The sequence below is a fragment of the Tupaia chinensis genome, unplaced genomic scaffold (assembly GCF_000334495.1).
Source record: "Tupaia chinensis unplaced genomic scaffold, TupChi_1.0 Scaffold000561_1, whole genome shotgun sequence".
Classification (NCBI taxonomy): Eukaryota; Metazoa; Chordata; class Mammalia; order Scandentia; family Tupaiidae; genus Tupaia; species Tupaia belangeri.
In genome coordinates this window covers 3,350,858-3,376,033 of record NW_006160074.1, presented here as the reverse complement: position 1 = coordinate 3,376,033, position 25,176 = coordinate 3,350,858, and the positions used below count along the sequence as shown (strand labels likewise).

The following is a 25,176-nucleotide window of genomic DNA, read 5'->3' as shown; positions in this document are numbered from 1 at the left end:
AATTTAGGATATTTTTCTCAGATTTTTCTTTTGAGTGCACATAAACACTTACTGGTGCTGGTAGTCTCAGTTTTACAATAAATACACTGTTTTATATACCTTCTATATCATGGACCTTGCCACTTGAGCATACAGATGGACCTTTTTCTTAATTGTTACAGTATTTTTTAAGTTTATTTACTATAACTGTTTTATTTTTTAGATTTTTCTTGCCACAGGGCATGTGTGCTTGCTAGAGAGAGACAGAGGGTGAGGGAAAGTGAGAAATCACCCCACGGAGTGGGTGGCCATGCCAAAATCCCTTCTCCATTCTTCTCTGGGAATTTTGGGCAGGCACACAAACACACATCTGGCATGTTTTTCAGAGGCTAGAACTTCAGAGTCAGGGTCCAGCAGGTGGCCTGGTGGTTAAGGTGCTGGACATTCCCACATGGCTGACCATGGACCAAATCCTGGGCCTGGTGGCTTGCTGTCTCTCTTTTCCTCTTTCTCTCTGTGTGTCTCTCTTTGGTCAAATTAAAATAAAAGAATTAATGAATAAAGTTCAATAAATAAATCTTTTATTTATTTTTTTTGGAGAGGTTTTTGCTATAGGGCGCGTGTGCTTGCTAGAAAGACAATATGGGAGTCCAGCACCTCAACCCCTACGCCACTGCCGGCCCCTTGTATCACTTTTTAAAAAATAATTACTTGTTTAATTTTATTTATTATTTTAAAATTTGACCAGGCAGAGATGAAAAGTGAGAAACTGAGACTCGAACCGTGATTGGCCATGTGGGAGTCCAGGGCCTCAACCACCACACCCCCTGCTGGCCCCTAAATAAGTAATTCTTTAAAAAAACAAACAAAAAAAACTTTGGAGTCAATCATGTGGGATCTAGCACCTTAGCCTCCTCACCACCAGCTGGTCCCTCGTTATTTTTTCCTTTTTTAAAGAAATAATTATTTATTTAATTTAATTTATTATCAGTATTTTATTTTTTAAATAATTATTTAACTTTATTATTATTATACTTTCAATTTGAGCAGAGGGACACACAGAGAAACAGAGGGAAAGTGAGAAAGCAAGTCACCAGGTCCAGGATCTGAACTGCAGTTGGTCATGCGGCCATCCCACTGGGAGGTGTCCAGCACCCTCACCCACCACACCACCCACTGGCCCCTATTACCATTATTTTTTAATTCGGCAAGAGAGAGAGAAAGCAAGTTGCCAGGACTAGGACTTGAACCACAGTTGACTATGTGGGAGTCCAGGACCTTAACCACCATGCCACCTGTTGGCCCACCCCATTATTCTTTAACACATCTATAAGTAGTTAAGGACATTTTTCAGTTCTTAATTCTCACCTCCTTTCGTTCATTATTCCCCAGTTGGACTTATTTGCAGTGTTCCTTGAGCTGTGGGCTCTGCGTTTATTGACTCTGGGGTACCTTTGGTAGTGATAGACCATACAAGGCCTTCAGAAATGGCCGAGCCCTGTACTAGGCTAAGCCCTGGGTCAAGAGACCGGGGCAGTTACCAAAGGTAGAAACCCAGAAACCTTAGGCACCCTGCAGCCTACTGGGTATGAGCTGCAGTCTTTGTAAGACCTCCTTTGCCTTTGCCCAGGTACATGTACTGGACCGACTGGGGTGCAAGCCCCAAGATTGAACGAGCTGGCATGGACGCCTCGGGGCGCCAGGTCATCATCTCTTCTAATCTGACCTGGCCCAATGGATTAGCCATTGACTACGGGTCCCAGCGCCTGTACTGGGCTGATGCCGGCATGAAGACCATTGAGTTCGCTGGGCTGGATGGCAGCAAGAGGAAGGTAAGGGCAGTGCTGAGGCCTCTTCCCTCAGCCCGCCGGCCTCCAGGCTTGCACTGCTGGGTTGGCTGCTGAGAGAGGGCGTGGCACAGTGCAACCCAACCTCAGCTGTCTCTTTGGTGCTGAGGGTTCTCTCCAGAGATCGCGGGGGTTGGGGGTGCTGCTGGTTCACGGTGAACAGGAAATAGGGATGTGTATGGATTGCGGGCTGGGCCATCAATGCACAGGCTTTCCTAATAACCACCACCAAACACTATTCCCTCACCAGTGGGACACTAGGCCCGTGATCAATCTGTTCTTTTTTTCCTTTTTTTAAAGGTTTTTGCCAAAGGGCACATGTGCTCACTGGAGAGACAGGGAGAAACAGTGAGAGGGAAAGTGAGTAATCACCTCCAATTCCCAGATTGGGGTGGCCACATTGCAGTCCCTTCTCCTCCATTCTCCTGGAATTTTGGGCACACATACACCCGCCCGGCCTGGGTTTCAAACCACTGGGTCCAAATTTGAACTGTGGTCAGCCATGTGGGAGTCCAGCGCCCCAACCACCATGCCACCTGGTGGCCCCTTAATCTGTTCTTTTTGTTAATGTTTACTGTGGTATAATTTCAAGCTCACAGAAAAATTGCAAGGATAGCAAAAAAGAACAAATACGTCAAGAGCTGCCACGTTTGGTTTACCGTTCTCAATCACCTTCTGCGCACGCGCACACACGCAAACACGTTATTTTTCTGAGCAATTTGTGATTAAATTGGCTTGCCCTTGACTCTAAAATATCCCAGTACATATATCCACAGAACAGAACATTGTCTTATCTAGCTGCAGTATAATGACCAAAATCAGAAAATTTAACATGGATACAGTATAGCCAACCATCTAACTCACAGTCCACACTCGGTTTCACTGTCACTTGCTCCAATAAAGTCCTTGATAACAATTTTTTCTTGCTGAAAAAGCAAAAAAAACTCTTTAGCCTAAGATTACTCATTGTGTTTAGTAATCAATTTTCTTTTTAACTTTATTTATTTATTTATTTAAATTTGACCAGAGAGGGACAGAGAGAGAGAGAGAGAGAGAAAGCAAGCCACCAGGTCCAGGACTCAAACCGTAGTCAACCATGTGGGAATCCAGTGTCCTTAACCATCGTGCCACCTGCCGGTCCCATGTCTCTTTAATCTCTAACTGGGGATACTTGTTCAGCCTTTCTAAGTCTTTCTTGACCTTTCCATTTTTCAAGAGTTGAGGCCAGCTGTTTTGTAGGGTACCCCTCAATTTGGACTTACCTGGCATTTCCTTCGGATTGCACTGATTCTGCATTTGGGTGGGAATACTACGTTAAGCGAAATCCAGGCCGGAGGTCTGAGTGTATATCCTCAGCAGGCAAAGATGCTGACTTGTCGCACTTTTGTGGCATGTAACTTTGCTTGATTAAGGGGCTGTCTTCTGTACAGTAACTATTTTCCTTTTGTAATTAATAAGTAATGTGTGCAGAGATACTCTGAGATTATTTAAGTAATACATGATTTTAAAAATCATCATACAACCTGGGACCAGCAGGTGGCGTGGTGGTTAAGGGCACTGGATGCCCACATGGCTGACTGTGGTTTGAGTCCCAGACCTGGCAGCTTGCTTGCTTACTTTCACTCTCTTGCTCTGTCCCTCTCTGATCAAATTTTTTAAAATAACAATAAATACATAAATAAACAAAGTTTAAAAATAAATAGCAGTTTAAAAAGAAATCATCACCCAGCCTTTGGGGCCAAATATTATCACAATCATATCATAGGTTAGTAGACCAGAGCTTGGAGAGGTCTTATAAGTAGCTCTTGCTTGTGACCAGCAGTTGGCATAATGGCGATGTCGCTGCACTCCCAAGTAATCAACCATGGTTTGAGTCCTGGACCCAGTGGCTTAAACTCATGCTAGGCATGTGTGCACACATACCCAAGATCCTGAGAGGAGAATGGAGGAGAAGGGATTGCGGCATGGCCATCCCTCAGGGGGGGGATTTCTCGCTTTCTGTTTCTCTGTCTCTCTTTCTGGTGAGCGCACACACCCTATAGCAAAACCTCTCAAAAAAAAAAAAAATTAGCTCTTGCTCAGGATCACACAGTAGGTCTCAGTGACAGAGCTGCATTCCAACCCCATGCCACGCTCTTGGCGGCTGCTCTGTATGGTCAGACCTTGCTGGGGATGACACAGTGCTGGGGCCTTGGCAGGTGCTCATTGGAAGCCAGCTCCCCCATCCATTTGGGCTGACCCTGTATGGAGAGCGCATTTACTGGACGGACTGGCAGACCAAGAGTATACAGAGTGCTGACCGGCTGACAGGGATGGACCGGGAGACCCTGCAGGAGAATCTGGAGAACCTCATGGACATCCACGTCTTCCATCGCCGGCGGCCCCCAGGTGAGCAACCCTAGGCTGGTATGGGCTTCTCCTTGGCCTTCCCCATGCCTTCCGATGCCTAGCCCTGTCCACTGACCACCTTCCTCCTTCCTACCCAGTGTCTACACCATGTGCCGTGGAGAATGGTGGCTGCAGCCACCTGTGTCTTCGGTCCCCAAATCCGAGTGGCTTCAGCTGTACCTGCCCCACAGGCATTAACCTGTTGCCTGATGGCAAGACTTGTTCACCAGGTGAGTCGAAGCCTCACAGATCTGGGTAGAGCCTTTTTGGGAAGTGACTCTCTTCTCTCCCCGCAAGTGGGCTCCAGTGTGGTCCAAGAAACTGTGTGTTCTGATGTTTCTAGAGGATGGAGGTGAGACCCAGAGCTTTTCTAACAGGGGAGAAGCCCCGGGAGCAGGTAGACGTGATTGGACGTGAAGTTCATCTAGTTCTTTCTGTATTTTTATGATTATTAGAAGAAAAAAAATATCGTTTTTCAAAAAATTTTCCATTCCTTTGTTGGAAAATTATTATGATAGATGAACTTGGTTAGAATAAGGTACTTTCCTTTCATCTGCCCAAATTAATATGATAAATATAAATACGTATGAAGTCTACAAAGTAATGGCACCTCCCCTGACACATGCCATTTTTGGGAATGCACATCCTCTGTGATAACCTCTTCAGACAGTCCCAGAAGCAGGACCTGGCCAGCCAGATGCTAGGAGCCAGGGTCTTTCCCTCGGGCACCTGCCGTGTATGAATTCTAACCTCCCCAGGAATTGGAGCGAGGAGAAGCTATGGACTGTGAATTGAGAAAGAAAAGAGCCCTATAAGGGTCCCTTTACTCCCTTTCTTTTCTTTTTAAGAAAAAATTCTGTGTTTTTATTTATTATTATTTATTTGCTGTGCGCTCACCGGAGAGAGACAGAGTGAGAAAGGAAGCCGCCCGGTCTGGGACTAAGTGTAATTGGCCATGTGAGAATCCAGCATCCCAACCATCACGCCACCTGCTGGCCCCTTCACGTCTTTTCTTAAACTTCATGGTAAAGGGGTCTTCAAAGAGAGCCACTTCTGCGATATTAATAAAGGATATCATTTATGAAGAGACGTGAGACCGAATGCTGGGTGCTCTGTGTATACGATCTCTTTCCATCCCAATAGCCACCCTATTATTGCCCCCATTTTATCCATGAGAATACTGAGTTGAACGCTTTGAATAACTTGTGTAGGATCACAAACGTAGAAACTAGCAGGGCAAAGACATGAGCTTCAGTTTTCCCAACTCTACATCCTCTTGACAGCTGGGCTAGAGTGATCGTCCTCCTCCTTCTCTCTACCTGGGCAGGCATGAACAGTTTCCTCATCTTCGCCAGGAGGATAGATATACGCATGGTCTCCCTGGACATCCCGTATTTTGCGGATGTGGTGGTACCAGTCAACATTACCATGAAGAACACCATTGCCATCGGAGTGGACCCCCAGGAAGGTCTGTGCGGGCCTCCCTTCCTACCTGCCCCTTAGCAAGTGCTGTCCCCTCTTTCCTAACACCTACACCTCCTGCTAGCAGCCCAGGCACTCCCTCTGGCACAGTCCCTGTCCCCACTGCTGTAGCACTTTCTCATGGGTCACAAGGGCATGGTGTGAGGCCTTCCTCTCTCCAGCTCCTATCCTGCTATGCTGTTTCTACATGTCCCTGGATTTCTTATGCTGGTGGCCACAGTGCCCTCTGACCTGGGCATGAGTCAGCTGTGTGTGGCCCATCGCAGGAGGGGAGGGTCTAGGCTGAATCAAGCTTTGCCTCTCCAGGGAAAGTGTACTGGTCTGACAGCACACTGCACAGGATCAGCCGTGCCAGTCTCGATGGGTCGCAGCATGAGGACATTATCACCACAGGTGGGCCTCCCCCCCAGCCTGGGGACCACCTGTCTGGCTGCAGAGCTGGGGAAATAGCCCGTCTGTTTTAAAGCAGGAGCCAGTGTGCTCGTTTGACCTCCTGCAGGGCTGCAGACCACAGATGGGCTCGCGGTGGATGCCATTGGCCGGAAGGTGTACTGGACAGACACGGGAACGAACCGGATTGAAGTGGGCAACCTGGATGGGTCCATGCGGAAAGTGTTGGTGTGGCAGAACCTTGACAGTCCCCGGGCCATTGTCCTGTACCATGAGATGGGGTGAGAGCGGGTGCTGTTGTTCTGTTGGCAGGGTGGGCTGGCTCAGCCGAGGCTACGAGTGGGATGAAGGTCAGCAGTGGAGGGCAAGCTCACAGCACAGGGGCACCGTGAGCCCTGGAGCTCGCTGCACACTGCACTGCCTGGGCTCTTCCAGTCTCTGTGATACCCTTCGTGGTGGCAGCGAAGTGCAGAGGTTCAAAGCATGAGCTTTGGGAGGGCAGGAGGTGGCACAACAGTGACACAACTGGACCCTCTCTGTGCACGTCAGGCGTGCATCTGTGTGCCCTTGATCTGGGTGGGCTGAAGCGGGGGTGGATCCGGGTGTGAAGACCCTGTTAGGGATGCCAGTTTTCCTTTCTTTCTTTTCTTCTTTTTTTTTTTTAAGAATTATTTATTTTTAATTTTATTATTCATTTACTTATTTTATTTTAACCAGAGAGAGAAAGTGAGAAAGCAAGCCACCAGATTCAGGACTTGAACCATGGTCGGCCATGTGGGAATGTCCAGCACCTTAACCACCACGCCACCTACTGGTCCAATCTTTTCTTCTTCTTCTTTTTTTTTTTTTAATTAAGGTTTTGCCATAGGGCTCATGTGCTCACTGGAGAGAGACAGACAGAGAGACAGTGAGAGGTAAAATGAGAAATCACCCCACAGAGAGGATGGCCATGCTGCAGTCCCTTCTCCTCCATTTCCTCCTGGGATTCTGGGCACGCAGGTACACATGCGTGATGTGATGATGTGATGTTCAAGCTGCAAAGTCCGGGACTCGAACTGCAGTCGGCCAGGTGCGAGTTCAGCAGCTTAACCACCAGGCCACCTGCTGGCCCCAGGATGCCTGTTTCTCTCTCTCTTTCTCTCTCTTTCTCTGTCATGGAAGAAAGGAATGAATAAACTATTTTAAAGAAAAAAAATGAGCCTTGTAGGTAGGAGACCAGGATTCCAAATTCTTTCATTATGTATTAGCTGCATTATTTCGGGCCCAGGATTTGACCTCTCTGGCCCTCAGTGTCCTCACCTATAACATGCAGATAATAATGAAAATGGATACCTCGTGCCCCTTCCGAGGATTAACCGAGACAATTCACATGAAGTACTCTGCAAATGTCTAGCACATAAGTACTCACCGTCCGTGTGGCGTTCTGGGATGACCCGTGCTCGGTCATGTCAGGTAACCAGCAGGTATCTTTCCTGGCCCAGGTTCATGTACTGGACGGACTGGGGGGAGAATGCCAAGTTAGAGCGGTCCGGCATGGATGGCTCAGACCGCACCGTGCTCATCAACAACAACCTGGGTTGGCCCAACGGACTGACCGTGGACAAGGCCAGCTCCCAGCTGCTCTGGGCCGACGCCCACACTGAGGTGAGAGCCTTGCCCCTGCTCCTTCCAGCAGCCTAGAGAGATGGGAGGCCTGAACAAGATCTTCACTTAGGGGGCCAGCAGCAGATAGCGTAGTGGTTGAGATGCTGGACTCGCACATGGCTGATAGAGGTTCAAATCCCGGACCCAGTGGTTTGAAACTCACACTGGGCACATGTGCATGCATGCCCAAGATCCCAAGAGGAGAATGGAGGGGAAGGGATTGTAGAGTGGCCATCCCCCCGGGGCGTGATTTCTTGTTTGCCGTCTCTCTGTCTCACTCCGTCTCTCCAGCGAGTGCACACGCCCTGTGGCAAAACTCTCTTAAATATAAAAGGACCTCCACTTAGAGCTCCCGGTCCCCTGGGGGCCACCCCATCCTCTCCTTCCTCTGCAGCGGATAGAGGCGGCTGACCTGAATGGTGCCAACCGGCACACGTTGGTGTCACCGGTGCAGCACCCATACGGCCTCACCCTGCTCGACTCCTACATCTACTGGACGGACTGGCAGACCCGTAGCATCCACCGCGCTGACAAGGGTACCGGCAGCAATGTCATCCTGGTGAGGTCCAACCTGCCGGGCCTCATGGACATCCAGGCTGTGGACCGTGCACAGCCACTGGGTGAGAAGACCCTGGGGCTGGGGGCAGAGCCTCTGGCTTTCTGGACTATCCAGACAGCAGACCGATGCAGACACAAAGCTCCCTTACAGTCAGAGTCGGCGACCTACCTAAGCCCCCTAGGAATAGGCGTGTCCCCTGTGGGTATGGCAGGTGCTACAACTGCTTGGTGCAGTCACCTTCAAAGAACTCCTGGGGACACTCCTGTACCTCACCCTGCAGGCACTGAACCCCATCCCTTAGAACAGCAAGAGTCAGCCACGAGAAGCGAGGCCCTCCGTAGGATCCCGATGGTATTCCAGGCGGGGTGTGAAGTGTGTGCTTCTCTCTCTCCTCACCAGGTCTTAACAAGTGCGGCTCGAGGAACGGTGGGTGCTCCCACCTCTGCTTGCCTCGGCCTTCTGGTTTCTCCTGTGCCTGCCCCACTGGCATCCAGCTGAAGGGTGACGGGAGGACCTGTGACCCCTCTCCTGAGACCTACCTGCTCTTCTCCAGCCGGGGCTCCATCCGGCGCATCTCACTCGATACCAGCGACCACACCGATGTGCACGTCCCTGTTCCTGAGCTCAACAATGTCATCTCTCTGGACTATGACAGCGTGGATGGGAAGGTCTATTACACGGATGTGTTCCTGGATGTTATTCGGTATGAGCAACGCTCAAACCCCCCGAGTTCATAGGCATGGTTATGTTCAGTGTCCAGCTCTAAATGAACTGAGTGATTTGACAGTTGGGGTAGTGGGTTCTAATCCTGACTTGTTCACTTTGTAGTGCTGTCACTCAGAACAGAATTTCAGTTTCATTTGTTTGTTTAAAGACACTTTGGAAGCCGAGTGTATAAAACAAACAAAAAAGCAGATAAAGTCAGGCTGGGGACCTGGAGCTTTCCACACCAACCACTGAGCCTCGAGGGAGGCCCACAAACCCTCTAGGACTCATTGATGAGTAGACCACGTGGCTAGTATCTATATCGCAGTAAATGAGCCCTGGCCAAATGCCAAGGCTGATGGTGGTTTAAAAAGTTGTTTTTAACATTTAAAAATCTAATTTTTATTGTTGTTTATTTTATTTTTAAGAATTATTTTATTTAACTTTATTTATTTACTTATTTTTAATTTGGCCAGAGAGGGACAGAGAGAGGGAGAGATAGAGAGAGAGAGGGAAAAGGAGAAAGCAAGCTGCCAGGTCCAGGACTTGAACCATAGTCGCCCCTGTGGGAGTCCAGCACCCTTAATCACCATGCCACATGCCAGCTCCTTATTTTATATTTTAAGAGTTTTTGCTGTAGGGCATGTGTGCTTGCCAGAGAGACAGAGAGACAGAAAGCGAGAAATCACCCCCTAGAGGAGATGGCCATACCACAATCCCTTCTCCATTCTCTTCCGAGGACTTTGGACATGCATGCACATGTGCCCGATGTGCATTTTTTAAGCAGCTGGGTGTGGGACTCAAACCATGACTGACTACATGGGAGTCCAGCGACGTAACCATTACACCCTCTGATGGTTCCATATTCTTTAAATGTTTGGCCCCTACGCAGACCTGTCAGTAGTTTACCATGGCAGAGATTCTCGCGTGGAGGAACAGGGAGTATTCTCCGTTGCTTTCCCTGGGGGGTGTATTAGAATCTTGTTCTGGGAACAGGGGGACCTGTGCAGTTTAGAGAAGTCCCCAGGTGACTGTGACATGCTCCCCATCCTGCAGGTGTGTCCCCCAGTGGAGGGCCTCTACAACTGCACAGGTACATTTTGACCAATGTGCCTTTCTTATAATTACCACCTAGCAGTCCTCGTCCCCTCCTAAAAATATGTGGGGAATGTCTAACCTGTCTTGGACAAGATACGGGCTCAGATCCCCTGCTGTTCCCAGTTGGCAGGAAACGCTCTGTCCTAAGAATTCATTCATTTGTTCTGTGACTACATTACCGAGCTCCTGTCGCACTGAGCGCTGACGAACATCTTAATAAGTGCTTGGACTCCGCCCCTATGGAGCTCACAGTCCAGGGGGTCCAGTTATGGGCACGTCAATTAAAGGAGTTTTAAGCTATCTCTGCTCAGAGGAGTCCTTCATCCAACCCCGTCCCTCCCCAAGGCGAGCAGACCTGAATGGCAGCAACATGGAGACTGTGATTGGGCGTGGGCTGAAGACCACCGACGGGCTGGCAGTGGACTGGGTGGCCAGGAACCTATATTGGACAGACACAGGCCGAAATACCATTGAGGCTTCGAGACTGGACGGTTCCTGCCGCAAAGTGCTCGTCAACAACAGCCTGGACGAGCCCCGGGCCATTGCCGTCTTCCCCAGGAAGGGGTACGTTTATGGCCAGTGAAAAGAGATCTGGGGAAGCAGGGCCGGGGGAAGAGGCCCTTGGAGTGTCCCCACACGCTATGGAATCCACGTGTCCCTGCCATCTGCCACGCCTTGGTGATGATGGCCCTGTCATGTCTCAGGTACCTCTTCTGGACGGACTGGGGCCATATTGCCAAGATTGAACGGGCACACCTGGATGGCTCCGAGCGGAAAGTCCTCATCAACACGGACCTGGGCTGGCCCAATGGCCTCACCCTGGACTACGATACCCGCAGGTAGGAGCCCTGTCCCAAGCAGCCTCCTGGAAACCAGGTGGGCAGAGGAGAGGGTGGTTGTGTTTGGATGAGCTTGAAGTAAGGAAAATCAAAAGATAGGAGGTAAGAGGGGAAGAGGCAGCAGTGGGAAGGATGAGAGGCCTACAGTCTTAGAGCAAGGGTGGCCAAGTCCAGCCTGTAGCCCTCGGCTGCATTTGTTTGGCTGGTGCTTTTTTAATTTAAAAGATTTTTAAATGATTTATTTATTTAAATATTTATGAAAGGTTTCTGCCTTAAGGTGTGTGTGCTTGCCAGACAGACAGAGGGAAAGTGAGAAATTACCTCAGGGGGATGACCATGCTGCCATCCCTTCTCCTCCATTCTCCTCCCAGGATCTTGGGCACGCATGCACATGTGCCTGGTGTGAGTTTCAAGCCACTGGGTCTGGGACTTGAACCGTGGTCAGCCGTGTGGGAGTCCAGCAGTGTAACCACTATGCCATCTCCTGGCCCCTTGGATGGTGCTTTCAATTAAAATATCTTTAGCAGGGCATGTCCTTTGAGTGAGCCATAAGTCCATTCCTCAATTCATTGAAGGGCTGATTCTTATATTTCCTGATAAACATGAGTCCCTGGGATTTGCAACTTTGGTTCTAGGTTAAAAAATGTTGGAGGCTTTGAAGCATTCTGTTCTCCTGTCTCCAGAAGAAGGGGAAGGAAGGAAAGTCTCCTGGAGAGGTAGCAGGATACCCTCTTGTTTTAACCTCAGTGAGGTTCATGGAGACTGAGTTCTCGTCTTGAAGACTACTCAGAAGTATGTGGGCTTAGAGTCTTGAGTAGGAGTCAAAGGGTGATCACGTTACTGAAGATGAGGCTGTGGGGGGCTAGCAGTTGGCATAATGGCTATGTCGCTGAACTCCAATGTAGTCAACCGCAGTTCGAATCCTGGACCCAGTGGTTTAAACTCACACCAGGTACGTGTACGTGCATGCCCAAGATCCCGAGAGGAGAATGGAGGAGAAGGGATTGTGGCGTGGCCATTCCCCTGGGGGATGCTTTCTCACTTTCTGTCTCTCTTTCTTTCTGGCGAGCGCACATGCCCTATAGCAAAAACCTCTTAAAAAAGAAAAACAAAAAGATGAGGCAGGACAGTGGCTCCTCTGAGGTTAGACTTTCTACCCCTCCCCATAACAGCCCTGGCCTCCTACTTAGGAATCACCAATTTCCGTCATCAGCGCTAGGACTTACAGGGATCTCTCTCTCTCTCTCTCTCTCTCTCTCTCTCTTTTTTTTTTTTTTTTTAGCTCTCTCTTTTTTTTTTTTTTTTTAGAGGTTTTTGCAATATGGTGCATGCACTCGCCAGAAAGACAGAGAGAGACAGAGAGACAGAAAGCAATAAATCACCCCCCACGGGGGATGTCCACACCACACTCCCCTTGGCGAAAAAACCGGGCTCCTTGGCAAACCTTTTTAAATTTTTTAAATTCTTTTTTTAAAAAGATTTATTTATTTTTAATTATATTTATTATCATTATTCAATTTTGACCAGAGAGAGACAGACAGAAAAAGGGAGAGTGAGAAAGCAAGCTACCAGGTCCGGGACTTGAACCATGGTCAGCTATGTGGGAGTCCAGCACCTTAACCACCACACCACCTGCCAGCCCCCCTGGCAAGCCCTTTGACCACCTGCCTTCTCTCCTTTTCTGCACAGGATATACTGGGTAGATGCCCATCTGGACCGGATTGAGAGTGCTGACCTGAATGGGAAGCTGCGGCAGGGCTTGGTCAGCCACGTGTCCCACCCCTTTGCCCTCACACAGGTACTGGCTCAGGAGAGAGGTAACTAAACCCTCTGGACTGGGGTGTTTCTTGGGGTTTAAGTCAGCAGCCTGGGCTGTCATTGCTCCTGAGTGAGCATGCTGTGAAGGCTCATTTTAGGGTGTACACTGAAGGCTTGTTACCAAGGGCCCCAGTCCTCCCATCCTGCCACTCCCATGTGCTAGCATTCACAACAGTGGCTCCCAGACAGCGGTGCACAGTTAGATGTGGAGCTTGTTAAAGGGCAGCTCCTGGGCCGTGGCTCTAGGGAACCTGCCTTATGAGGACTGGGCCCAGGAATGTGCATTTTGACAAGATCCCCTCAACATCTGAACTGAGGCTGCTCACTTAGTGGCAACAGGATGGAGTGGCTGAAAGCCAGAGTCCTGAGTCATTCAGCAACAAGGAAGTGTTTATTGAGTATCTCCAGTGTGCCAGGCACCGGGGTTCAAGTTCTATTAAGTAACTGCTTAGCTCTGAAGAAGCTTCAGTTAGTTGTAAGATGAATTAGCTTCATAGTAGTATTCTCCTGAATTAGGCACAGGCGTTAGCACACTGGCTGGCACTGGACACTGACTATATGTTATCTCCAGCCTTCGTAGTTAGTAGTAGTAGTCGTTCTTGAGAGTCCTGACATTGTAAAAGAATTTGGGGGAGGAAAAAGATTCGCCAAGCCTGAGGCCAAAAGGAGGATTCATTTAAAAATCTTTGTCGCTTTTTGACAAACACCATCTATCACCTTCTCTATTCTATATTATATCCTATCAGCCAAAAAGATTTTATCTGGCTTTCCTTAATGAGATATAAATACACATTAATTTTGTTCCAAATGTGAAACCATAAGGAACAGCAAATGCGATTTTCAGCTCCTAACACTTTCCCTAGACTTTCTGATACTATCCCCAAGGCAGGCGGGGAAACACCTGCATTGCGCTTCCCACCAATGGTTGAGACTAGCACGATCATGGTGTTAGAAAGAAGCTGCCCACAGATGGAAGCGGAGGATTTAGGCAGGCTCTGAGCAATGAGCCCAAAAGAATGGAGACATAGAAGAATCTCCAAGGGCTGGCAGGTGGCATGGTGGTTAAGGGCATTGGACTCCCACATGGCCAACTGCGATTCGAATCCCAGACCTGGAGGCTTGCTATCTCACTTTCTCTCTCTCTCTCTCTCTCTGTCCCTCTCTGGTCAAATTAAAATAAATAATGAAATAATTCTTTTAAAAAAGAAGAATCATCTCCAAATTCACTTCTGTTTGCTAGGAAGTTGCCACTCAGCCAACCGACTGAAGACTGAGTGTTAGGTGTTGGAAATTCAAAGAATGAAACACATTCTTGTCCTTGCAGAATTTCATCTAGTAGGACAGACAGACGTGTAAACAGTGTCGGTGGAAGTAACTACAAGGCACAGAGTAGCACGGAGGAGAGAATGGTGCACTCTGTGTGGATGTGGGGCGACTCCTGGACGGGGTCCCATTAGGCTGTGCAGAAGCTGACCTGGCGTATAAGAGAGCGAGGAGCTCAGCTGGGGGGGGGGATTCACACGCTCCGAGGCACAGAGACTGCCCTGGGGGCTGACTGCTGGAGGAGAGTCACTCTTGGGGTTTCTCTATTGAGTAGCAGGACAGGTGGATCTACTGGACAGACTGGCAGACCAAGTCAATCCAGCGCGTTGACAAGTACTCAGGCCGGAACAAGGAGACGGTGTTGGCGAATGTGGAAGGACTCATGGATATCATCGTGGTTTCCCCTCAGCGGCAGACAGGTGGGCTCCTGGGTACTGAGGCTGCCCCCTTCCTGTCGGCGGGTTAGTTGGTTACCCCCAAAGACTGTTACTGAGCAAGACAATTTGCAAAAGAGCCTTTTGATTCACATTGTAAGCTCTTCGGCCTTTTCATCCTCATGGTTAGAGCCTTCCTGCTCTGCTATCTGTAGGACTGGGGTGACTCTGGACTTGCTCGCTTTTGAGAAGTGTCAAATCAGGAGACCTGATTCCTTCCTCAACTAGGCTCCCATCTGCGTTGTTTGCAGGAACCAATGCCTGCGGTGTGAACAATGGTGGCTGCACCCACCTCTGCTTTGCCAGAGCCTTGGACTTCGTGTGCGCCTGTCCTGACGAGCCTGATGGCCAGCCCTGCTCCCTTGGTGAGTTGCACTAAGTGGTCCCTGGACAGCAGGAGGGGCAGGGAGCCAGCAACCTCAGCTTGGTCCTTCTGGTGTCCCCATCACAGACTCTTGTCATGGAGTGACTGGGGGCAATGCATTTGGGCTTTGGAATTGCTCAGACCTGGGTAGGTCTGGATGCTGGCATTTTATTAGGACAGAATTCAGGTTTGCTGATTCCCAGATCCCTGAGTCCCAGATCCAGTGTCTTGAAGACCACACCAGGTGCACGTGTGTGCATGCATGTGTGTGCATGCACGCATGTGCACAGGATCCCAGGAGAAGAATGGAGGAGAAGGGATTGCAGCATGGCCACCCCCCCTCCATGGGGTGATTTCTCACTTTCCCTCTTATTGTCCATCCCTGTCTCTAGCAAGCACACACACCCTATGGCAAAAACCTCTTAAAAAAAAAAAAAAAAAGAAAGAAGGGCTCTGGGGCCAGCAGGTGGCATGATGGTTAAGGCACTGGGCTCCCACGTGGCCAACTGCAGTTCAAGTCCCAGATCGACCGAGCAGCTTGAAAGTCATGGCAGGTACATGTGTGTGCATGCCCAAAATCACAGGAGAGTGGAGCAGAAGGGATTGCAGCGTGGCCATCCCCCATCCCCAAGGGGGAGATTTCTCGCTTTCTCTCTCATTGTCTTTCTCTCACTCTCTCTGGCAAGTGCACATGTCCTAAGACAAAAACCTTTAAGAAAAGGGGGAGGGTCCTCTAATGAATGTGCCTAGGACTAGGGGAGCTAAAAGATTGCTTTGACAAATTCTCTAGCTGCCATTCTCAGACCACACGAAGACGTTTTGGGCTCCAGTCATCCACTCCACTCTTCTTTCTTTCTAGTACCTGGCCTGGTGCCCCCAGCTCCTAGGGCTACCAGCATGAGTGAGAAGAGCCCAGTGCTACCGAACACCCCGCCCACCACCTTGCACTCTGCTACCACCCGGACCCGTGCATCTCTGGAGGAGGCGGAAGGCAGGTAAGTAGGTTCAGTACAGGATCGAGGGCTCTTTGATTCAAGTCACCATCCCCCACAGCAGAAGACCAGAGTGCCAGCCTTATCATTGTAGCAGGAAGCAGGTGGGTCACATCATTTGCCACCAGGCTGTGCTATCTGGGACAGAAGGTGATATTCAGACTTGTAGCTTATTGCAAGTGATTCCCTTTTTAGCTCTGAGGGCAAGAAGCCTTCAGAACAGCTTTAAAGAGAAAGCACTCGGGAAGTCTTCCACATGGCACACTTCCCTCCCCTCTCTCTATGACTTGTGCTCTCACATCACAGGCATTGTATGTATGGAGGGTCTTCAAAAAGTTCATGGAAATGCAGAGTATAAAAATAAAACTATGCATGGATTTCAAAAAAAAAAATATTTTTATACCCTAATAGACTCACACTCTAATTTGAGACTCATACTCACACTTTAATTTGACCAGAGAGAGAAAGAGAGAAAGGGAAAGTGAGGAAGCTAGCTGCTAGGTCCAGGACTCAAACCGGGGTCGGCCGTGTGGGAATCCAGCGCCTTTACCTGCCACGCCACCTGCTGCCCCCTCCCCCCCATTTAGGTTTTTGCCATAGGGCATGTGTGCTCACCAGAGAGAGACAGAGAGAAGGAAAGTGAGAAGTCACTCCTCAGGGGAGTGGCCATGCCACAGTCCCTTTTCTTTCATCCTCCTCCTGGGATTTTGGGCATGCACGTGCTTGTGCCCGGCATGATTTTCAAGCTGCCAGGTTTGGATCCAAACCACATTCGGCCATTTGGGAGTCCTGCACCTTCCCAGTATGCCACTTGCTGGCCCCTTCCATGGACTTCTTGAAGTCCTCTCCTGTATGGTCTTATCCTATAGTAGTCTGTAGACTGTGGCTTTATGACTCGGAATAAAATGTTTCCTTGGGGTATGGTAGCCTTAGCTTACAGTACCCACCACTATTAAATTAGCAAGCACGGTCATGAATAGTTCTCAAATTAAGTGTAAAATATTATATTTTAGGGGCCGGCAGGTGGCGTGGTGGTTAAGGGCGCTGGACTCCCACATGGCTGCCTATGGTTTGAATCCTGAACCTGGTGTCTTGCTTTCTCACTTTCCCTTTCTCTCTCTCTGTCCTTCTCTGGTCAAATGAAAAAAATAAATAAATAATAAAGTTAAATAGACTAATTATTTAAAAACATTGTATTTTAATAAATTGAAGGTGGTATTAATTTAAAAATGCATCCTGGTTTGAAAGAGTTAACTGACAGCACTCATGAGATGTTATTGACTCAGAATATAGAAAAAAATGCACACCTCCCTAACTGATGAAATGTGATGTTACATTCAAGTTAGAGAAATCTTTATCACTATGTTTTCTTTTCTTTTCTTTTTTTAAGAGAGATTTTTGCTATAGGGCCTGTGCGCTTGCTGGAGAGAAAGAGAGACAGAAAGTGAGAAATCACCCCACAGGGGTGAGGGCCACGCTGCAATCTCTTCTTCTCACATTCTCCTCTTGAGATTTTGGGCATGCGTGCACATGCGCCCGGTGTGAGTTTTAAGCCAACTGGTCCAAACTGTGGGAGTCCAGTGACATAGTCATTACGCCCTCTGCTGGCCGCATCACTGTGTTTTTCATTTACACATTATAAAACAATGTAGAAATAGAGATAGGAATAGAGAAGACATGAGCACCTATACACACACACACGCACGCACACACACACATATATATATAAATTACCCTTGATATTTTGATATGTCTTTACATGCATTTTTCTAATTAGAATAGTTTTTAATTTTGTTTTTCCCCTGCCGCAACGTACTGGTCTCTTTAGTTTCAATGCCAGCTATAATTTAAAAGATACTTGACACTTGATTTTAATTCTATAGACAGAAACATAATAATATTCCTAAAGAACAGGTCTAGACTCAATGTCCCTAAGTTACAAGATTTTCATATCATCAAATTCATGTATTGTGTGCCCCATTTTCTCTCGTTAGTACAGTTTGTAAAAGAAAGTAATTATCCGGGTACAAGCCTGTGCCTTCCTGGCTAACATTTAAGCACTACCAATCGGTATTTCTGGATTTTTCTAGGTTGTGTAGAAAACTTTTGGACCTTTCTCAGGCTTTTTCTTACCGTCAGAGTTCTGTGGGAAGATTCCATGCATTTTTGTTTCAAATCCACTTGCAAGTACCTTTCTACAGCCTGTTAGGAGATGCCTGCATTTCAAGTTAACGGCCTGAGTATTCCCTCCGGATATTTTACATATTCCCTTGTGAAAGACTGAAGGAAACAAAAACAATTGTTTTTGACATTGTGACCATTGAACCTTGAAATAATCTTTATCCAGTCAGATTTGTTTAGCTAGCAGCTTCTTTTGACTCATCTTAATAGTTTAAGAAGGGACCAGCAGTTAGCAAAATGGCTATGTCGCTGGACTCCCACGTAGTCAGCATAGTCAACCGCGGTCTGAGTCCAGGACCCAGTGGCTTAAAACTCACACCGGGCACGTGTGCATGCGTGTCCAAGATCCTGAGAGGAGAACGGAGTGGCCATCCCCCCCAGAGGGTGATTTCTCGCTTTCTGTCTCTCTGTCTCTGTCTGTCTGTCTGGCGAGCACATGCGCCCTATAGCAAAAAACCTCTCAAAAAAAAAGTTTAAGAAAGCCTTTTTTTTGAGGCTAGCAGGTGGTATGATGGTTGGGAAGCTGGGATCCCTCATGACTGACCATAGTTCAAAGTGGCTTGAAAATCATGCTGGGCGTGTGTGCAGGTGCGCCCAAAATCCTGAAAGGAGAATGGAGGAGGTGGGATTGTTTCATGGCCATTGCCCTTAGGAGGTGGCTTCTCACTTTCTTTCTCTCTGTCTCTTTCAAGCCAGTGCAGGTACCCTAAGGCAAAAACCTTAAAAATAAATAAATAATTTTAAAAAGGAAGACTTTTACCTTTTTTCCTTTTTTTCCCTCTACGTATTCAAGAGAGAGAGAGAGAGAGACAGTTACCCTCAATAAGGTCTTAGGCCACAGTCCCCTTCGTCCATCTCTCTACTTCCTAAGGATCTTGGGCAGCTGCATACATATTTGGTGTGTTTCAAGACCTCCAAAGATCTAGCCTACAGTCAGCCATGTGGCTTCCAGCACTGCAGAATAGCACACTACCACCTGTATCACTGAGGCTGGGCCAAGGGCTTCAGCCTGTTATTATTGTTATATATAATATATACATAGAATTATATTATTCTCATGAGAGAGAAAGTTAGTTCATGAGAACCCATGAGCATGTACACAGGAAGGAGAGAGAGAGAATTATTTTTCTTTTTATTTTTTTTCTTTTATTTTTTTCCACATTTTATTGATTCACAAATACCTTAAACTAAAAATATGGACAAAGCTAGAATCTAGTGGCAAGTGCACTGTAATTTTCTTCTGAAACTTTTTTTTAAATTGATTAATTTACATCCATTCCCTGAGCATTGTCACAGCAGACAAAATATGATTTCCCATCCAGAATATACTGCATAGTGGTTTAATCATACGTATTTTTTCTTTTGACGTGTTTTTGCTATAGGGCACGTGTACTCTCCAGAAAGACAGAGAGAGACAGAGAGATAGAAAGCTAGAAATCACCCCCAGGGGGATGGCCACGCCACAATCCCTTCTCCTCCATTCTCCTCTCGGGATCTTGGGTACGCACAGACACACGCCCAGCCTGAGTTTAAACTGCCAGGTCTGGGACTTGAACCACAGTCAACTACATGGGAGTCCAGCGTCATAGCCATTAGGCCATCTGCTGGTCCCAGTTTCTTCCTAATTCTTGAAGTTTAATCTGAGTGTTCAGAGGCGTGCAGAAGGATGTGCTCTGCAATCTCTCTCCCATTCCATTTTCACTCTTTGTGCATCAGATTCAGTGAGAGGAATATTCTGACCCTAATCGTATTCAGATATTTGGAAGCTGTTCACTTGGACCTGTCTAGACACTTAGAGCATAGAGACACTAGAAATGAATCTGGAGTAAGAAGTCTCAGCAGAAAATCTTCATTTTTGGTCAAGGAAATCAAATTTCACAGCTGAAGTTCCGTATCCACCTCAGGATGGGCTTGGCCTGGGTTTGTGACTTTCCACTAGAAATTAATCTGGAGTAAGAAATCTCAGCAGAAAATCTGGCTAGCATTGGGCTCCGGGGGCTGTGGGGCCTAGTTGGGGGAGCTTTACAGAGGTGAAGCTGGACCCAGAAGGTACAGGACAGCAGAGAAGGAGCTGGCTAGATGGATTATCTTTTTTTTCATTTTTTGGTATAGGACAGTGTGTTCACTGAAGATAGAGAGAGAGAGAGAAAAGAACTGTGAGAAATCACGTCCCCAGGGGCGATGGCCATGCCACAATCCCTTCTCTTCTATTCTCACCTCTGGATTTTAGGCACACATGCACCCATGCCCCGCGTGTTTTTCAAGCTGCTGGCGATGGATTCAAACCACCCCGCTGACTATGTGAGGTCCAGCCACCTTAACTTCCATGTCACCTGCTGGCTCTGAGATTTTTCTTTTTAATTGCCCGTAGGCAAGTGTGCTCACCAGAGAGAGAGGGAGAAGGCACCACCCAGTGGGGCATGGTCAGGCCACAATCCCTTCTCCTCCATTTCTCCATCTTCTTGGGATTTGGGATATTTATGCACATACTCCCGGCATGATTTCCAAGCTGCTAGACTGGGATTTGAACCGTGGATGACCATATAGGATCCAGCTCACTTAACCACTAGGCTACGGGGCCAGCCCAAATAAGGTGTTCCTTACAGGGTCTTGCTAGGTGGCATTTATTCTTCTCCAGTCTCCCAGCTAGCTCGAACTACCAGCACATACCACCATGCTTGGCCTGTTTAGGTTGGACCAGGAACCGAACCCAGGCCTCTCATGCAGTTTCAGCCACCGCACAGCAGTGCCTTCCAGCTTGCACCATTGTGGCCCGACTAGAAAGCCGATGGTTGATGTCCTTAGTATTCTTGCAGGCTTTTAGCCCCTTCCCAAATCTGCCTCTCAATGTTAAAGGTCCCTATTTTAAAATGCATTTCAACACAGAATAGTGGCTTGAAAACAGTGACTCACAGATTTCTTTCCTGGTCCTGCCTTTGCCATGTGTCTAAGTTTGCATCTGATCTGTTCTCATACCTGAAAATGCACTCACAGGCCCTGGGGTAACACGAGATCTTCGTCGCATACGAGGAGCCTTCACATCTGTTTTCTGTGCCCACAGATGCTCTGAAAGGGATGCCCGGCTGGGCCTCTGCGCACATTCTAACGAGGCCGTACCTGCTGCCCCAGGTAAGCCCTGAGTGACAGAGAAGATGTGGGAACCTAATCTCCACTGATGCCATTTACAACCTCATGGAGACCCTGGGGTTGATGAGCCCTGGTCTGCGGTAAAGTCCATGGAAATAATCATCAGATTATATAGACACCACTTAGGACTTGCTTTCCTGTGCCAGGCGTTTGATGAGCCACATAAAGCCGTGTGTGCGTGTATGTGTACGTGTGTGTACGTGTGTGTACACACACTCATTCAATCTCTGCCAGCTCTGTGAGCCACGTATTACACTTCACTAATGAGAAAACTTAGACGTAGAAGGAGGTATCTTGCCTTCAGTCACAGAGCTAAGAAGGGGTGAATTGGGATCAGGCATATAGGTTTCTTCTTGGCCTCCTCCCCACCGTCTGTGGTCTCTCCCCTGACGCTCCTAGCCCTCCTCCGAGGTCCAAAAGCTAAAAGGAGCTGAAAGCTATAAAGGAGCCCTCCTCTTCCCATCCCTCGCGCCAGCACCAGCTGACAGGGTGTGACTAGTCCCTGCCTAGCATCTCTGTTCTCCCCAGGGGAAGGACTCCACGTCAGCTATGCCATCGGCGGACTCCTCAGCATCCTGCTGGTGTTGGTGGTGATTGCAGCTTTGATGCTGTACAGGTAACCTCGGCCTCGCTACTGGGGCAGCGTGCGCACGGGCCCTCGTTAGCACATCTGGGGTCTTCTGAACTCCACGCTTCACTGATCGGCCTCTGGCCAGCCTTGCTTCAAGACTAGGTCCCTGGTCAGAGCAGTAGAAGTAAAGGGCAGGAACTTACCTCTTCTTCCCCCGTCACTGCCTAGGCAGTGTCCTCATTTAATGAACACAGCAACCCTAGGGGTTTTCTCTGGACTCAGGTGCTGAGGGCACAGAGGATGTCACCGAAGGTCACAAAGAGGCAAAGCTGGAACTGACTCTAGCATATTTGCTTTTCCACTACCCCACACTACCTCAACCCACAGGAATGGGAAATGATGTTTTCTCAAACAAACACAGGCCCTTACTACAATAGTGGTGGATATACATTGCTCTGTAGTGATCGTCATGGGAAGGTAGCCGGTGTCATTTTCAATTTAGAATCTTTTTTTTCTTTTTAAGAGAGACTTTTGCTATAACGTACATGTACTCACTGGAGAGACAGAGAGATAGAAAGCGAGAAATCACCCCCTGGGGAGGATGGACATGCCTCAATCCCTTCTCCTCCATTCTCCTCTTGGGATCTTGGGCACGCATGCACATGCGCCTGGTGTGAGTTTGAAGCCACTGAGTCCAGGACTTGAACTGAGGTTGCGTAGGAGTCCAGCAGTGTAACCATTATGCCATCTGCTGGTCCTGAGAATGTTTTTCTTTTGTGAGAGAGATTTTTGCTATAGGGCACAGGCACTCACTGGAGAGACAGAGAGACAGAAAATGAGAAATCACCCCCTGGGGGATGGCCATGCTACAATCCTTTTTCCTCCATTCTCTTCTCAGGATTTTGGGCACACACACCTGGCGCGAGTTTTAAGTCGCCAAGTTCAGGACTTGAACCACGGTTGACTACATGGGAGTCCAATGATGTAACCATTATGCCATCTGCTAGTCTCTCTCTCTTTTTTAAAGTTTTATTAATTTTTTTAACTTCATTTATTTAAATTTGACCAGAGAAGGACAAAGTGAAAGAGAGAGAGAAAGTGAGAAAGCAGGCCACCAGGACTGGGACTCAAACCATGGTTGGCCATGTGGGAGTCTAGCACCCTTAACCACTACGCCACCTGCCAACCCCTCTCTCTCTCTCTTTTGGAATTTTGGGGAAGCACGCACACAAGCCCAGTGCGAGTTTTTGTTTTGTTTTGTTTTGTTTTGTTTTTGTTTTTGAGAGGTTTTCACTACAGCACGTGTTCTTGCCAGATAGACAGAGAGAGACATAGAGACAGAGAGCGAGAAATCATCCCCCAGGCCAGGGGGAATGGTCACGCCGCAATCCCTTCTCCTCCATTCTCCTCTCGGGATATTGGGCACGCATGCACACGCGCCCGGCGTGAGTTTTAAGCCACCGGGTCCGGGACGCGAACCGTGGTCAACTACATGGGAGTCCAGCGACATAGCCATTACACTAACTGCTGGTTGCCCCCAGTGTGAGTTTTAAGCCACCGGGTCTAGGACTCAAACTGGGGTTGATACATGGGAGTCCGGCATCATAACCATTATGCCATCTGCTGGTCCCATATTTTCTCCCAAGTATTTTTTTTTAAGAATTATTTATTTAATTTTATTTATTCATTCATTTATTTTAATTTGACCAGAGAGAGACACAGAGAGAAAGAGATGGAGGGAAAATGAGACAGCCAGCCACCAGGTCCAGGACTTGAACCATGGTCGACCATGTGGGAGTGTCCAACACCTTAACCATCACACCACCTGCTGGTCCCTCCTCCAAGTATTTTAAACACAGCTTACAGCAAAAAATATCTGGGTTTTGCTGCTGTTCCTGCTAATAATGTAATGATAATAACAATGACAACAGTTACCATTTAATGGGTAGGTGTCAATGTAGTCTTGCAACACAAGTATTGTTATTCCTCACATTGCGGATGAGAATCTGAGACTCAGAAAGTTTAGATTCCGTCTACCAAGATCCCGGCTAGTAAGTCACAGAGGTAGACTCAAACAGATCTATCTTGACTCTAGAGCTTAGTATGTTAGTTATCAGTTACTGTATAACAAATTGCCCTAAAATATAGTATCTTAAAATGACAACCATTTATTATCTCCCAGTTTCTGTGGGTCAGAAATCTGGGTGCTGCTTAGCCAAGGTCTCTGCCTCATGGTGGCTCACGGGCTGCAATGCAGGTATCAGCTGGAGCCTCATCCCAAGGCTTGACTGGGGAAGGACTCCCTTCCAAGCACACTCATGTCACTGTGGGCAGGATTCAGCTCCCCGCTCATCACATCCTTGTCTCCTGGGCCCTTTCATGGGGCAGCTTACAACATGGCAGCTTGCTTCAAAGCAAGGGCAAAAGGGAGGCAGGGAGGGAGGGCACCCTAGGAGAAAAGCAGTTTCTCTCCTAAGTAACCTAAGCTAATGCCCATCACTTTCTTCTTCTCCTTCCTCCTCCACACCTTAACCATGCTTCTCCCTCTTCTTCTTCTCCCTCTTCTTCTCCCTCTTCTTCTTTCTTCTTTCTACTACTTTCTTTCTTTTCTTCTTTTTTAAAAGAATTATTTATTGGGGTCTGTAGATGGCATAGCACTTACAGTGCTGAATTCCCGCAGGGCTGACTACAGTTTGCGTCCCAACCTGGTGGCTTGAAACTCAGACCAGGTGCATGTGCGTGTGTGCCCAAGATTCCTGGAGAAGGGTAGAGAAGAAGGGATTGTGGCATGGCTATCCCTCCTGGGGGGTGATTTCTCACTTTCCCTCTCACTGTCTCTGTCTCTCTCTCTGGCGAGTGTGTACACCCTAAGGCCAAAATCTCTTTAAAAAAATTTAACAAACAAAAGAATTATTCTCTCTCTTTCTGGCGAGTACGTGCACCCTAAGGCCAAAATCTCTTTAAAAATTTTTAACAAACAAAAGAATTATTTAACCTTATTCACTACTATTTTATTATTATTTTTTAAAATTGCCATAGGGCCTATGTGCCCACCAGAGAGAGACAGAGCGAGAGAGAAAGTAAGAAAGCCAGCTGCCAGGTCTGGAACCACAGCCAGCCATGTAGGAACCCAGCACCTCAACCACCATGCCACCTGCTGGCCCTGAGTGTCCATCACTTTTTGCATATTCTTTTTTTTTTTTTTAAGAATTATTTTATTTAACTTTAATTATTTAATTATTTCAATTTGACCACAGAGGGACAGAGTCTGAGAGAGAGAGAGAGAGCAAACCACCAGGTCTGGGACTCAAACCACAGTGGGCCATGTAGGAATCCAGCACCCTTAAGCACCATGCCACCTGCCAGCCTATATGCCCCAGCATATTCTTTTAATTAGCAGCAAGTTACCAGGCCC

The 25,176-nt window shown here is 47.9% G+C and overlaps 1 protein-coding gene across 1 annotated transcript in view; it reads left to right on the top strand.

Moving 5' to 3' along the window:
• The window catches only part of LRP4 (LDL receptor related protein 4), a 72,102-nt gene that overhangs the window by 38,949 nt on the left and 7,977 nt on the right, over positions 1 to 25,176 (top strand). Inside the window, exons 23-39 of the mRNA XM_027775436.1 lie at positions 1,610 to 1,811; positions 4,025 to 4,214; positions 4,313 to 4,444; positions 5,542 to 5,682; positions 6,003 to 6,089; positions 6,196 to 6,367; positions 7,568 to 7,730; positions 8,125 to 8,350; positions 8,689 to 8,992; positions 10,438 to 10,656; positions 10,797 to 10,931; positions 12,621 to 12,729; positions 14,347 to 14,491; positions 14,758 to 14,871; positions 15,730 to 15,865; positions 21,105 to 21,172; positions 21,719 to 21,806. Coding sequence (XP_027631237.1) covers positions 1,610 to 1,811; positions 4,025 to 4,214; positions 4,313 to 4,444; positions 5,542 to 5,682; positions 6,003 to 6,089; positions 6,196 to 6,367; positions 7,568 to 7,730; positions 8,125 to 8,350; positions 8,689 to 8,992; positions 10,438 to 10,656; positions 10,797 to 10,931; positions 12,621 to 12,729; positions 14,347 to 14,491; positions 14,758 to 14,871; positions 15,730 to 15,865; positions 21,105 to 21,172; positions 21,719 to 21,806 — 2,631 coding nt within the window. The remainder of the gene's footprint in view (positions 1 to 1,609; positions 1,812 to 4,024; positions 4,215 to 4,312; positions 4,445 to 5,541; positions 5,683 to 6,002; positions 6,090 to 6,195; positions 6,368 to 7,567; positions 7,731 to 8,124; positions 8,351 to 8,688; positions 8,993 to 10,437; positions 10,657 to 10,796; positions 10,932 to 12,620; positions 12,730 to 14,346; positions 14,492 to 14,757; positions 14,872 to 15,729; positions 15,866 to 21,104; positions 21,173 to 21,718; positions 21,807 to 25,176) is intronic.